Raw genomic sequence first — 12,772 nt, forward strand, 5'->3', positions numbered from 1 at the left:
CACACCTGGAGCACACTCCAAACCCCACACCTGGAGCACACCCCACACCTGGAGCACACTCCAAACCCCACACCTGGAGCAAACCCCACACCTGGAGCACACCCCACACCTGGAGCAAACTCCAAACCCCACACCTGGAGCACATCCCACACCTGGAGCACACCCTACACCTGGAGCACACCCCACACCTGGAGCACACCCCACACCTGGAGGCGCCAGGATCTGAGGGCAGCAGCAGGAGGGAGCAGCCCAGGGCGCGCCCGGCCCCCCGTGTCACTTCCCCAGCGGAAACCGGCGGTGGCAGCAGCTCCGTCCCCGTGGGGGCAGGGACAGCGACGTCCCCAGAGCCACCCAGGCCGCCTCAGGGTCAGATAAAGTGGGGGGGTTTTCCATAAATCCCAAAGGGAAGAGGATTTTCCGGGTTCTGGGGGCAAAGTGGGCTCGTCCCGGCCAGCCCAGGGCTGTGGCTGTTCCCTCCCGGGATAACACGGCCCGGGTGAACTTCGGACTGGGCTCGGGACAGGCAGGGACAGAGGGGATCCAAAGGTTGGGAACGGCAGGGACAGAAACATTCCAAGGAATGGGAAAGGCAGGGACAGAGGGGATCCAAAGGTTGGGAACGGCAGGGACAGAAACATTCCAAGGAATGGGAAAGGCAGGGACAGAGGGGATCCAAAGGTTGGGAAAGGCAGGGACAGACACTCCAAGGAACGGGAAAAGCAGGGGCAGACGCTCCAAGGAACGGGAAAAGCAGGGGCAGACGCTCCAAGGAACGGGAAAAGCAGGGGCAGACGCTCCAAGGAACGGGAAAAGCAGGGATAGAGGCTCCAAGGAACGGGAAAAGCGGGGATAGACACTCCAAGGAACGGGAAAAGCAGGGACAGACACTCCAAGGAACGGGAAAAGCAGGGGCAGACACTCCAAGGAACGGGAAAAGCAGGGGCAGACGCTCCAAGGAACGGGAAAAGCAGGGGCAGACGCTCCAAGGAACGGGAAAAGCAGGGGCAGAGGCTCCAAGGAACGGGAAAAGCAGGGGCAGACACTCCAAGGAACGGGAAAAGCAGGGCCAGAGGCTCTCCCAGGCCCTGCCCACGGTTTTACGGGAAGCGGGGCAGCGCTCCGGGAAAAGGGGAGGCGGGGGAGCAGCACCACGGGCCGGCCGTGGCACGGCTTTTAGGAAGAGGAAGTGGCTGAGCAGCCCGAGGAGGACAAGATGGTGACTGAGGGCTCCTGCCTGCTTCCCAGAGCCGGAATTCAGCATCTCCCGGAGCCCGGGAGGGAGCCAGGGCTCATCCCCTTCCCTGCCGGTGTCCTGGGATCCCCCTTGGCTCCCAAAGAGCCGCAACGCCGGCACTCCCCTTCCAAATATCCACAATCCCAAAAGCCCCTTCCTATCAGCCACAGTCCCAGCACTTTCCTTCCAAATATCCACAGTCCCAGCGCTCCTTTTCCCTTCCAAATATCCACAACCCTAAAATCCCCTTTCCCTTCTGAATATCACAGTCCCAGCCCTCTTTCCCTCTTCCTATTAGCCACAATCCCAGCACTGCCCTTTCCCTCCAAAGATCCACAACTCCCAAATCCCCTTTCCCTTCCGGTTGTCCCCAAACCTTTCTCCCTTCCAAATATCCACGATCCCAGCACTCCATTTCCCTTTCCATTTATCCTCAATCCCCCCCTCTTCCCTTCCAAATATCCACAACCCCAAACCCCCTTTCCTTTCCTAATACCCACAATCCCAGCCCTCCCAAAAATCCACAACCCTCGAGCCCCCCTTCCAAATCTACAAATCATCCCCAAACCCCTTTTTCCTTCCGAATATCCACAACCCCAGCACTCCTTTTCCCTTCCAAACACCCTCCATCCCAAAACCCCTTTTCCAAACACCCACAAGCCCCAAACTCCCTTTCCCTTCCTGAGTATCCACAACCCCAGCACTCCCTTTTTCCTTCCAAACATCCTCAATCCCCAAACCCCTCTCCTCTTCCTTTTACCCAAATCCCCCAAATCCCTTTTCCCTTCCACTTATCCCCCGACCCCTTTTCCCTTCCTTTTATTCCCAAACCCCTTTTCCCTTCCTTCTATCCCCAATCCCCTTTTCCCTCCCAGTTATCTCCAAACCCCTTTTCCCTCCCTGTTGTCCCTCGACCCCTTTTCCCTTCCTTCTGTCCCCAATCCCCTTTTCCTTTCCTTCTATCCCCCAACCCCTTTTCCCTTCCTTTTATCCCCAATCCCCTTTGCCCTCCGAGTTATCCCAAATCCCCTTTTCCCTCCCAGTTATCCCCAATCCCGACCTCCTGGATGCTCCCAGGGCACCGAGCCCCTCGCAGCCCCCGAACCCCGGCGCTCGGGGGTGGGAGAGTCCAGCCCTTCCCGGCCTCAGGAAGAGAAAACATCATCCCTTAAAAATGCGAGCAACAGGGTCCGCCGGAGCTCAGGAATGCCGCGGGAGACCGGAGCGTTTCTTCTCTTCCCAGTTACTTTTTTTAGTTCCCCCTAAACTGGTTTGTCCCAGAAGCCTGGGAGAGGAGAGGGAGAGGGAATCCCATGGGAATGGGGGAGCCACCATCACCTTCCCCACTTTGGGTTTTTCCCAAATACTCCAAAAATTACTCCGGGGTTAAGAGCAGCAGCCCCGGAGAGCGGGGATGGGGGGGGGTTTGGAACGGGGAAGTATCAATCGGGATGGAAAATTTGGGAAGGAAAAAAAAAAAAAAAAAAAGGGGGGGAAAAAGCTCGATAATGGAAACCAGATGAGGCTCCCGGCTTCAGGGAAGCGTTAACTGTTGCTTTCCTCGGGCCTCCACACGGATGTGCCGCCTTCGAAACGCGGATATTCCAAGAGATAAAAAATATTTGCCGTGGAAAGAAGGGCCGGGGGATGCTGCCGGAGCCCCCCGGGCAAAGAGCTCCATCCCCGTCCCCTCCCTGGGGACACCCAGCGTGGAAACCCCCTCGGGAAAAGGGGGTTGGGAGCGTGGAGAAATCCCTGGGAATTGGGGGGGGTGGGAGGGACCCAGATTCCCTGGAATTTCCCTCCCCCCCCCCCTCCCGGGAGAATGGGGGTCTCACCGCCGAGGGATTCAGCGTGGAAATCCCCCCGGGAAAAGCGGGGTTGGGAATGGGAAGCGTGGAAATATTCCCGGGAATAGGGCGGGGGGGAGGGGGGGAAGAGCCGCGTCCACAAGGAAGTGCCGCCCGCGGGGGGCTGGAATCCCGGCGGAGACCCCCCAAAAAACCCACATTCCAATGTAAGAACCCCTAGAAATGAGGGGCGAGAGGGAAAACCATCCCACTCGCAGGCAATCCTCTGGAAAAAAAAAAACCCCAAACCCTTCTCCTGCCTGCCACGTGCGGCCCCTCCGGGAGGGACTCACCTTATCCAAGCAGTTCACCTTCTCCGTGGGATACACGATCTTCCCGCAGCGCGCACAGTTGGGATTCATGGCTGCGACGCCGCGCGGAGAGAGGAGGGGGAGAATAATAATAATAATAAAAAAAAGCAGGATTCCCACCCTCCTTCCCCGCCGCCTTCTCCTTCTTCTTCCACTGAGCCGCCGCCCGCGATGTCGCGACTTTAAATAGTCGGGGAGGGGAGGAGGAAGAGGACGGCGGGGGCGGGGCGGGCGCCTACGCGTGCGCGCACACGTAACGCGCGTGCGAGCGGACGGAGAGCGCGCCCCGCTGCCCTCCTCCCGGAAGGCCGAAAACGTCCCTGAAAAGGGCCGAAAACGGCGAAAAAAACCGCAAAATAAAAAAAAATTTACACGAGGGCGCGCGGCGGGATTCGAACCGGCGAGCGCTGGGGGCGGGGAGGGAGCGGAGGGGAGTCCCGGCGGGAGCGCGCGGCGGGCGGGGGTATAGCTCAGTGGTAGAGCATTTGACTGCAGATCAAGAGGTCCCTGGTTCAAATCCGGGTGCCCCCTCAAGCGGCGTTTTTGGCGTTTTTTGGCGTTTTTTGGCGTTTTTGGTGTTTTTGTCCGGTTTTTTGGTTTTTTTGTCGGTGTTTCCGGGGGGGGGGAATCTGAGGCGGGAGGGTCGCCTTGGCGCGCGGGCGCAGCCCCCGTGTGGAGCGGCGGCTGCGCAGGCGTGGAGCGAGCCCCAAATTGACACCGAGCAGCTTCAATCAGCCAGCGGGGGTATAGCTCAGTGGCAGAGCATTTGACTGCAGATCAAGAGGTCCCCGGTTCAAATCCGGGTGCCCCCTTGTTTTGTTAGCTTTTTTTTTTTTTTTCCTCTCTTTATCCAATGTTTTCTCCCCGGTCCTCTTTCCGTCCCCGCCGCCCCCTCCCGGTTCTCCCGGTTCTCCCGGTTCTCCCGGAGCTCCCCGGTACCGCTGAGGGCGTCGCGTTTCCCGCCGCCGCCAGGGGGCGCCGCGCGCGGGGCGGAGCGAGGCGGGGCGGGCGCGTCACGTGACATCCGCCGCCTCTTCCGGCGCCAAGATGTCCAAGCGAGGTGAGGGGGGCGCCGCTCCCCGCCGCCATCCGGCTCCATCCGCCGCCATCCGCTGTCCCCGCGGCCTCCCCGGCGCGGCGGGGACCCGAGGACAGGCGCCTGAGCCCGGGCGGGGGCGGATGGCGCGGGTGTTGTCGCCGTCGCCCTCCCCGCGAGGCGCAGGCCCGGCGCCATGGGGCGGCCGCTCCGTGAGGCCTCACCGGGCTCTTAACGCTCTTCTCGACCCGCAGGACGCGGAGGTTCGTCCGGGGCCAAGTTCCGCATCTCCCTGGGTCTCCCGGTGGGCGCCGTGATCAACTGCGCCGACAACACCGGTGAGTGCGGGGCTGGAGAGGCGCGCCGGGAACCGGCGGAGCGCCCCGGGAAAGGGCCTGCTCCCCGGGAATCCCGGGATGAGGGCGGCTCCGGGAATCCCGGGCTAACGGCGGCGCCGCTCCCCGCAGGGGCCAAGAACCTGTACATCATCTCGGTGAAGGGCATCAAGGGCCGCCTGAACCGGCTGCCGGCGGCCGGCGTGGGCGACATGGTGATGGCCACGGTGAAGAAGGGCAAGCCGGAGCTGAGGAAGAAGGGTGAGTGCGGGAATTCCTCCCGGGAATCGGGCGCGGGGAATCCTCGCCTAGCCCTTCTCTAAAGCACTCGTTGGGTCTGTGCCGTGGCTCAGGGAGTTGTCGTGGAAGGGCAGAGCAAAGGCGCCGCTCTTGGGTGAAGTGGCAGCTGCCGGTGCTGTTGATTTCAATCCGCGGTGGGACACGGGGCTCGGGAATTGGGAGGGGACGTTAAATCCATCCTGGGGTGGGCAGGGACACTGCCAGGGGTCCGGGGACAGCCGCAGCTGCTCTGGGGAACCTGTGCCAGGCAGGGATTCCTTCCCTCAACCCCCTCCTGAGTCCAGCTGTCCATCAGGAGAACAGGAGTGATGTCACGTGGATCTCTGTAAAATAAAAATTAGGGAATCACGGAATTCTGTGAGCATGGAATTCCTTCTCTCAGTCACCTCCTGAGTCCGGCTGCCCGTCAGGAAAACAGGAGTGATGTCACATGGATCTGTAAAATTAAAATTATGGAATCATGGAATGATCCGGGTGGGAAGGGACCTCAAATCCCATCCAGCTCCACCCCCTTCCTGCCTTGGCTTCGCTCCTGCTCCAGAGGAGCTTTGGCCGAATCTGTCTTGTGAACGAATAATTTATTTCAAAACAGCTAAGACAGGGGGGAACCCAAATTTCCCGGGCTCAGGTGCAGCCGCGGCTGTTTCCTGCTCAGTGTTGACTATGAGCAGGAACTTTTTGTACCTAAACCCCCCGTGGGTTTTGTGGGACGCGTGTGGGATCCGTGTTGTCCCTTTTCCCTGGCAGTGCACCCGGCCGTGGTGATCAGGCAGAGGAAATCCTACCGGAGGAAGGACGGAGTGTTCCTCTACTTCGAGGACAACGCGGGAGTCATCGTCAACAACAAGGGGGAGATGAAGGGTGAGGCTGGGAATGGCGTCCTGCTGGGACTGGGAATGGCGTCCTGCTGGGACTGGGAATGGCGTCCTGCTGGGAATGGGAATGGCGTCCTGCTGGGAATGGGACTGGCGTCCTGCTGGGAATGGGACTGGTGTCCTGCTGGGACTGGGAATGGTGTTTTCCTGAGACCGGGAATGGCGTCCTGCTGGGAATGGGGATGGCGTCCTGCTGGGACTGGGAATGGAGTCCTGCTGGGAATGGGAATGGTGTCCTACTGGGAATTCTGTCCTACTGGGACTGGGAATTGTGTCCTGCTGGGAATTGTGTTCTACTGGGATTGGGAATTGTGTCCTGCTGGGGATTGTGTCCCACTGGGAACACAGCAGTGCCACAGGGCTGAGCTCTGCTGGAGGAAAGGACTCAGGATTCCCCTCAGAGAAGGGCATTTCTGGGGTGGGAAATGCTGCCCTGAAGCATCTGTGAGCTCCAAATCACAGAATTCCAGGCTGGTTTGGCTGGAAGGGAGCTGGAAGCTCACCCCAGGGACATCTGGAGGGCATCCCGAGGAGGTGACGAGGGAACACAAACCCTGTGGGGAGGCGCTGCGGGAGCTGGGGGTGTTTATCTGGAGAAAAGGAGACTCAGGGGTGACCTGATCACTCTCCACAACTCCCTGTGAGGTGCCTGCAGCCAGTGGGAGTTTTGGGTTTGGTTTTTTTTTTTCAGGCAGCAGCTGAGAGAAGGAAAGGACCCAGCTTTAGGCTGCACCAGGGGAAATTCAGGCTGGATGTCAGGAAAAAGTTTTTGACTCAAAGTGTGATAAATTACTCTTAATTGTCAGCCCATGGAGGTGGTGGAGTCACCATCCCTGGACGTGTTCTAAGAAAAACTGGATGTGGAGCTCGGGGCCGGGGTTTAGTTGAGGTGTCAGGGCTGGGTTGGACTCGATGATCTTGAAGTTCTCTTCCACCCTGGTGATTCTGTGAATTCTCTGCATTTTCCCTGATCCCAGGCTGCTCCCAGCCCCATCCAGGGACACTTCCAGGGGCAGTCTGAATGCCAGCCCAGCCCCTGAGGCGGGATTTAACCCCGCGGTGTCCCTGTTTTGCAGGCTCGGCCATCACGGGCCCCGTGGCCAAGGAATGTGCAGACCTGTGGCCCAGGATCGCCTCCAACGCCGGCAGCATCGCCTGAGCCCGCCAGGACGCGCAATAAAACTCCTCCTGCCAACCCCAGCGTGGTGTTTCCTTGCCAAACAGGAGCTGGGTTCTGCTGGGGAAGCGTTTTTGCGGAGCTCCAGCTGGAGGATGGGATTTGGGGGGGATTTAACAGTCCCGGTTTTGGGGCAGGTTCCTGAAGAATCCCTGGAACGGCGCGAATTTCAGTGAGGGCAGCTGGGAGGGGTCCGTGGCAGCTCAGAATTGGAGAATTCCAGGGATTTTTCTTCTGGAATGGGCAATTTAAAGTGAAACAGTGCGTGAGGCTGAGCTGCCCCCGGAGCTGCAGGGTTCCTGCTGGACGGTGGGACCTGAGGAGTGTCCCTTGGCTGGGGACATGGGGAGGCCGCTGCTGTCACCTGAGGAGTGGCTGGGGCTGCAGCTGCACCTGGAGAGCGTGAGCTGAGCTCGGGATCAGCTCGGATCCATGTGGAGCACCGTGGGGAGGGATGGCCCGGGAACAGCCGGGGCTCTCTGTGGTTGTCCCGCTGTTCCTGGGGCAGAAGGAGGAATGGTTTGGGTGGGAGCTGTGATCTCCCGGCCCACAGGCGACAACGGGGTGGCTTCGCCCTGCTCTTGGGGTGTTCGGTGCCTGGAACGCTGACCCCACATTCCAGGGCAGGAGAAGGGGGCTGCTGCCAGCACTGCAATTCCCAGCTGGCACCGAGCTGTTCCTGCTGCACTTCTGGAGATCCCCGATGGCTCTGTGCCATCCCTGATGCCTTTGCGCCGCCCATTCCCGATGCTCCTGTGCCATTCCCGATGCTCCTGTGCCATCCCTGGTGGTTTTAGGCCATTCCTGATGATTCTGTGTCATTCCTGACATTTCTGTGCTTCCCATTCCCGATATTTTTCTGCCATTCTTGATGCCTTTGTGCCATTCCCAAAGTTTCTGTGCCATCCCTGATGCCTTTGTGCCACCCATTCCCGATGTTCCTGTGCCATTCCCGATGCTCCTGTGCCATTCCCGATCCCTTTGTGCCGCCCATTCCCGATGTTCCTGTGCCCTTCCCGATGTTCTGGAAGGCAGCGACACCCCCGGGATTCAGCAGAACCACCCCAGGCGAGGCTGCACAAACCCCCGGCCCAGCTTTGGTGTTTAAACCTCTCTGACCATTGCCAGTGGATCCCTGGATATCCCTGGACATCCCTGGATATCCCAGAGCCGCCTGCAAGGCAGCAGGAGGAAACTCGGCCGAGGTTTTGCGCGTCCCGAGGGTCCCTCCCCGTGTTCTCCGCAGGGTTCCGGAGCAGGAGAGCGCCCGCGGATCGTTCCCTGGAGCCCCCGGGAGGGCGCAGCCGTGCTCTGGGGGTGATCCCAACATTCCAGACCTGCAGCTGGAGAGGATTCCTGTCTTCCCGAGCAGTCACCGTCATCCCAGAGGTGCAGGGACCTGCTTCGTGTAAGGAACCACCCCAACAAAGCCGCTCTCGTGGATCAGTTTCACCATTCCCGCTTTCTGGAGGGTTTCTCCATCGTTTCAGAGCTGGATTCAACATTTTGGGGTGGATTTTTGGTGAAAGAGCAGACAGGCACAGCCAGCGGTGATGAAGCCAGGGCTGGAAACGCTCCTTTCCTTTTGCCCACATTCGGGGGTTTTGTTTTTAGAGGGAATCAGGTGGGAATTGAGCACCAGGAGCGTGGTGAGAGCGCTGGCAGTGGGGCTGAGAGCAGCTGGGAGGTGACAGCCAGCCCTGGAATGTGACACGGCCACGTCAGGAGCCTCACCTGGCCACAAGGAACCTCACCTGGCCAGGAGGAGCCTCACCTGGCCACAAGGAACCTCACCTGGCCACGAGGAGCCTCACCTGGCCACAAGGAACCTCACCTGGCCAGGAGGAGCCTCACCTGGCCACGAGGAGCCTCACCTGGCCACAAGGAGCCTCACCTGGCCACAAGGAACCTCACCTGGCCAGGAGGAGCCTCACCTGGCCAGGAGGAACCTCACCTGGCCAGGAGGAGCCTCACCTGGCCAGGAGGAGCCTCACCTGGCCACAAGGAACCTCACCTGGCCAGGAGGAGCCTCACCTGGCCACAAAGAACCTCACCTGGCCACGAGGAGCCTCACCTGGCTGTCCTGCCCAGCCGGGGGTATAGCTCAGGGGCAGAGCATTTGACTGCAGATCAAGAGGTCCCCGGTTCAAATCCGGGTGCCCCCTCCCTTTTTTCCATCTTTTTATCCCCCAAAACGTGCTCTGGAGCCCGGAATTCCCAGGATTTCCCCCCCTGGAGCCGGGTGTCAGCCCTGTGCTGGCCAGAGGGAAGGCAGCTGAGCCCCAAGAGGGCAGAGCAGCATCTGGGGGTGCTGGTGAGGAAAGGGATGAGGATTTTGGGAGGAGATCTGGGTTTTGTCCTGGGGTTAATTAGCAGAGCTTTGCTGGGCTGGTTAATGAGCAGGGAGATTCCTGCTGGGAATGGCCACGGAAAGGAGAGGGCACAGCTCAGTGGGAGAGCATTTCACTGCAGATGGAGAGGTTCCACTCCTCTTTTCTCCTTCCGCTCCTCTCCCTCCAGCCTTCCTTCTGCCCAAATCCATCGGGGGAAGGTTGGGAAGCTGCTGTGGGACGTGGGAGGTTGTGCTGGGCAGGGAATGTGGGGCGGGAGCCCCGCCAAGGGCCCGGAGCAGCGCAGCGGCGTGGGTTTGTTATCTTCTTTCCTTCTGTCGGAGCCGGGATGAAATCCTCGGGAGACTCACTTCGTGCTTGGGCTCAGGTGTTTATTAATTCTTATCGATGTCACAGTCTCACAAGTTTGGAGTTCGAGCTAAAATGGTTCTGTCTCTCACTCTTTCCGAGGGCTTTAAAGGATAAATTGTCCAATTATGAGATGACACCTCAATTATTTTCACTTTTAACCCAATAACCAATCGCCCGGGGCCCGCGATGAGGATTTTTCTCCCCAATTACAAAATCCCACCCAGACCCATGAAGGAGAAGGTGAAAAAGAAGAATTCACCCTAGGCCCTAAATCCTCCATCTTGCTTTTTATATATTATTGTATTCTAAAACCTAAAACTCTGAATTTTCCACCCTGGGATATCACACACTTCTATCCAAACCACACACCCACAGTCCCAGAGCTGTCACTCAATTTTGGGAGCCTTTTCCACAGCCTCGGGTCAAATGTGGCGGTTTGTGGGGGTCAGTGCCTGTCAGCCCAGAAATCCTGGAATTCCTGGAATTCTCAGTGCCCGGGGTTCCCACGCAGGGGCTGTGCACGGGGTGAGGAGCCGCTCACAGGAAATGCATTGCTGTGAATGGGAGAAAGTGTCTGTGAGGGGGAACACTGGGACTGGATCCCAGCTGGAATCTGGAATGGGGGAAAACCGGGACTGGATCTGGACCGGAATCCAGAATGGGGGAAAACTGGGACTGGATCCAGGCTGGAATCAGGAATGGGGGAAAGCTGGGGCTGGATCCCGGCTGGAATCTGGAATGGGGGAAAACCGGGACTGGATCCCGGCTGGAATCAGGAATGGGAGAAAACTGGGACTGGATCCAGGCTGGAATCCGGAATGGGGAAAAACCGGGACTGGATCTGGACCGGAATCCAGAATGGGGGAAAACTGGGACTGGATCCAGGCTGGAATCAGGAATGGGAGAAAACTGGGACTGGATCCAGGCTGGAATCCAGAATGGGGAAAAACCGGGACTGGATCTGGACCGGAATCCAGAATGGGGGAAAACTGGGACTGGATCCTGGCTGCAATCTGGAATGGGGAAAAACCCCAAACCCCAGAGAGGATCAGGGTAGGATACGGAATGGATGGGACCACCATCAGGATACAGAATGGAGGAAAACCCGGACTGGATCACGGCCAGGATACAGAATGGAGGAAAACCCGGACTGGATCACGGCCAGGATACAGAATGGAGGAAAACCCGGAGTGTATCTCAGTGAGGTATGGAATGGAGGAAAACCTGCACTGGATCACGGCTGGAATGTGGATTTGGGGAAAACCTGGACTGAACTGCACCTGAAATTTGGAATGGGGGAGAACCTGGAGTGAGTCAGGGTGGGAGATGGTAGGGAGGAAAACCCGGACTGGTTGGCAGCCAGCATAGGGAATGGGAGGAAACCTGAACTGGATCCAGCCAGGACACGGAATGGGGGATATCCCGGACTGGATCAGGGCTGGGGAATGGAACAGAAGGAATCCCATTTGCCGTCTTTTATCCCATTTAACTCCCTGCACCTTGGACAGGGACACTGGGCTGCACAGGAGCTGTCGAGGAACGGGATCCAGCCCACAGACGGACAAACTTCCCTCTTTCCCAATAAACGTTTTTAACTTTCCCTGGCGGAGGAGTCCTCCCAGGGGGGTATAGCTCAGTGGCAGAGCATTTGACTGCAGATCAAGAGGTCCCTGGTTCAACTCCAGGTGCCCCCTCTCTTTTCCTTTGGCCAAAAATTCCCCCACAGGAAAACCGTGGAGAGAGCCCTGAGCTCGTGCTGTGCGTGGGGAGTTGGTTCTGAGCTGCAGCACCCAGGGAACGAGGCCCCGATGGTCGGGGAAGTGCTGCGGTTGTGCTTTGCCGGTTCTTCTTTCCCTGCAGACACCAGATCTACCAGAATCGATCATTTCCACCGCCACTTATCCCCTTTAACTCCATGTCCAGCCTTTGGCAGGTACATTAAGGCGCTCGGGGAGCTGTGGAGGAAAGGGATCCAATCCTTGGACAACAAAACTTTTTTCCTTTCCCAATAAATATTTTTAAATGTCCCTGGCGCAGGTGTGATCCCGGGGGGGTATAGCTCAGTGGCAGAGCATTTGACTGCAGATCAAGAGGTCCCTGGTTCAACTCCAGGTGCCCCCTCTCTCTCTTTTTTTTTCTCTTTTGCTGCTTTTCCCTGGGGGATTTTGGGGGGTTTGGGCACTGGGAGGCAAACGAGGAACAGCAGCTCAGCCTCTTCTCCCGTTCATTCTTTTCCCTGCTGCGGGCAGAGACGGGAGCGAGGGAAAAACGTCGGAGACTCCCTGGTGGTGCAGGGCACTCGGGACAGACTGGGACAGAGCGGGACTGGGGAGGAACTGGGACAGACTGGGACTGGGGAGGAGCTGGGCCAAGGTCGTGTGGCCCCGTGTGGGAGTGCAGTGACTCCGTGGCTGCTGCTGGCGCACTCCAGTCCCGCAGGTCCTGCAGCAGGAGCCGGTTCCTCAGGAGCAGAGAACTCAGGGATTTGGGGGAAACGTCCTTTAATTGTTTTATTTTGGGAACTGACAACGGGGGGTATAGCTCAGTGGTAGAGCATTTGACTGCAGATCAAGAGGTCCCTGGTTCAACTCCAGGTGCCCCCTCCCTTTTCCTCTTCCTTTTGCCAAAATCCTCTCCAGAAGGAAGCTGGAGAGCTCTGGTCGGGTCTCGTGAGTTTGTTCTGTACCCTCAGAGCTGGCTGGGAGCTTCAATTCAAAGGGTTTGTGCTCTGGCTACGGGGAAAATTTGGGGCTTGTGTTCTGTCAGAACCATTCCCTGCCTGCGCGGGCTTTCCTCTGTGGTAACTCTTCTCCTAATTCTCATTTTCTCCCGATTGTCTCCTCATTTTCATGCCCCACTGGTGGTGTTTTACGCCCTTTGACGGGCACGTCGAGGTGCACAGGGAGCTGTCGGCTAATGGAACCCAATCCACGGACAGAGGAACTCGTTACT

General features: G+C 58.5%; 2 protein-coding genes and 6 non-coding genes across 8 annotated transcripts in view; 7 read left to right on the top strand and 1 right to left on the bottom strand.

Moving 5' to 3' along the window:
• Positions 1-3,580, bottom strand: part of LASP1 (LIM and SH3 protein 1) — a 29,198-nt gene extending 25,618 nt beyond the window's left edge. The window contains exon 1 of the mRNA XM_066205340.1: positions 3,378-3,580. Within this exon, the coding sequence (XP_066061437.1) occupies positions 3,378-3,446 (69 nt within the window). The 5' untranslated portion in view covers positions 3,447-3,580. The remainder of the gene's footprint in view (positions 1-3,377) is intronic.
• A 274-nt stretch (positions 3,581-3,854) lies between these two features.
• Positions 3,855-3,926, top strand: TRNAC-GCA (transfer RNA cysteine (anticodon GCA)). The gene has a single exon. It is a non-coding gene; the product is annotated as a tRNA-Cys (tRNA).
• Positions 3,927-4,135: 209 nt separating this feature from the next.
• TRNAC-GCA (transfer RNA cysteine (anticodon GCA)) lies at positions 4,136-4,207 on the top strand. Its single transcript has one exon. It is a non-coding gene; the product is annotated as a tRNA-Cys (tRNA).
• Positions 4,208-4,350: 143 nt separating this feature from the next.
• Positions 4,351-7,136, top strand: RPL23 (ribosomal protein L23). The gene is made up of 5 exons (XM_066205344.1): positions 4,351-4,455; positions 4,686-4,769; positions 4,899-5,027; positions 5,814-5,927; positions 7,018-7,136. The coding sequence occupies exons 1-5, from the start codon at positions 4,443-4,445 to the stop codon at positions 7,098-7,100; spliced, it is 423 nt and encodes a 140-aa protein (XP_066061441.1). The 5' UTR covers positions 4,351-4,442; the 3' UTR covers positions 7,101-7,136.
• A 2,075-nt stretch (positions 7,137-9,211) lies between these two features.
• On the top strand, positions 9,212-9,283 carry TRNAC-GCA (transfer RNA cysteine (anticodon GCA)). Its single transcript has one exon. It is a non-coding gene; the product is annotated as a tRNA-Cys (tRNA).
• Positions 9,284-11,442: 2,159 nt separating this feature from the next.
• TRNAC-GCA (transfer RNA cysteine (anticodon GCA)) lies at positions 11,443-11,514 on the top strand. The gene has a single exon. It is a non-coding gene; the product is annotated as a tRNA-Cys (tRNA).
• A 355-nt stretch (positions 11,515-11,869) lies between these two features.
• TRNAC-GCA (transfer RNA cysteine (anticodon GCA)) lies at positions 11,870-11,941 on the top strand. Its single transcript has one exon. It is a non-coding gene; the product is annotated as a tRNA-Cys (tRNA).
• A 410-nt stretch (positions 11,942-12,351) lies between these two features.
• TRNAC-GCA (transfer RNA cysteine (anticodon GCA)) lies at positions 12,352-12,423 on the top strand. The gene has a single exon. It is a non-coding gene; the product is annotated as a tRNA-Cys (tRNA).
• Positions 12,424-12,772: the final 349 nt, after the last annotated feature.

Source organism: Chamaea fasciata, unplaced genomic scaffold (genome assembly GCF_029207755.1).
Source record: "Chamaea fasciata isolate MVZ Bird 193981 ecotype frontalis unplaced genomic scaffold, bChaFas1.0.hap1 SCAF_27, whole genome shotgun sequence".
NCBI lineage: Eukaryota > Metazoa > Chordata > Aves > Passeriformes > Sylviidae > Chamaea > Chamaea fasciata.

What these genes read in the sequence shown, in the direction of transcription:
- RPL23 (XM_066205344.1), top strand. An exon ending in CAACTGCGCCGACAACACCG is followed by an intron (nt 4,770 to 4,898) that starts GTGAGTGCGGGG and finishes CGCTCCCCGCAG; the next exon opens with GGGCCAAGAACCTGTACATC. An exon ending in CAACAAGGGGGAGATGAAGG is followed by an intron (nt 5,928 to 7,017) that starts GTGAGGCTGGGA and finishes CCTGTTTTGCAG; the next exon opens with GCTCGGCCATCACGGGCCCC.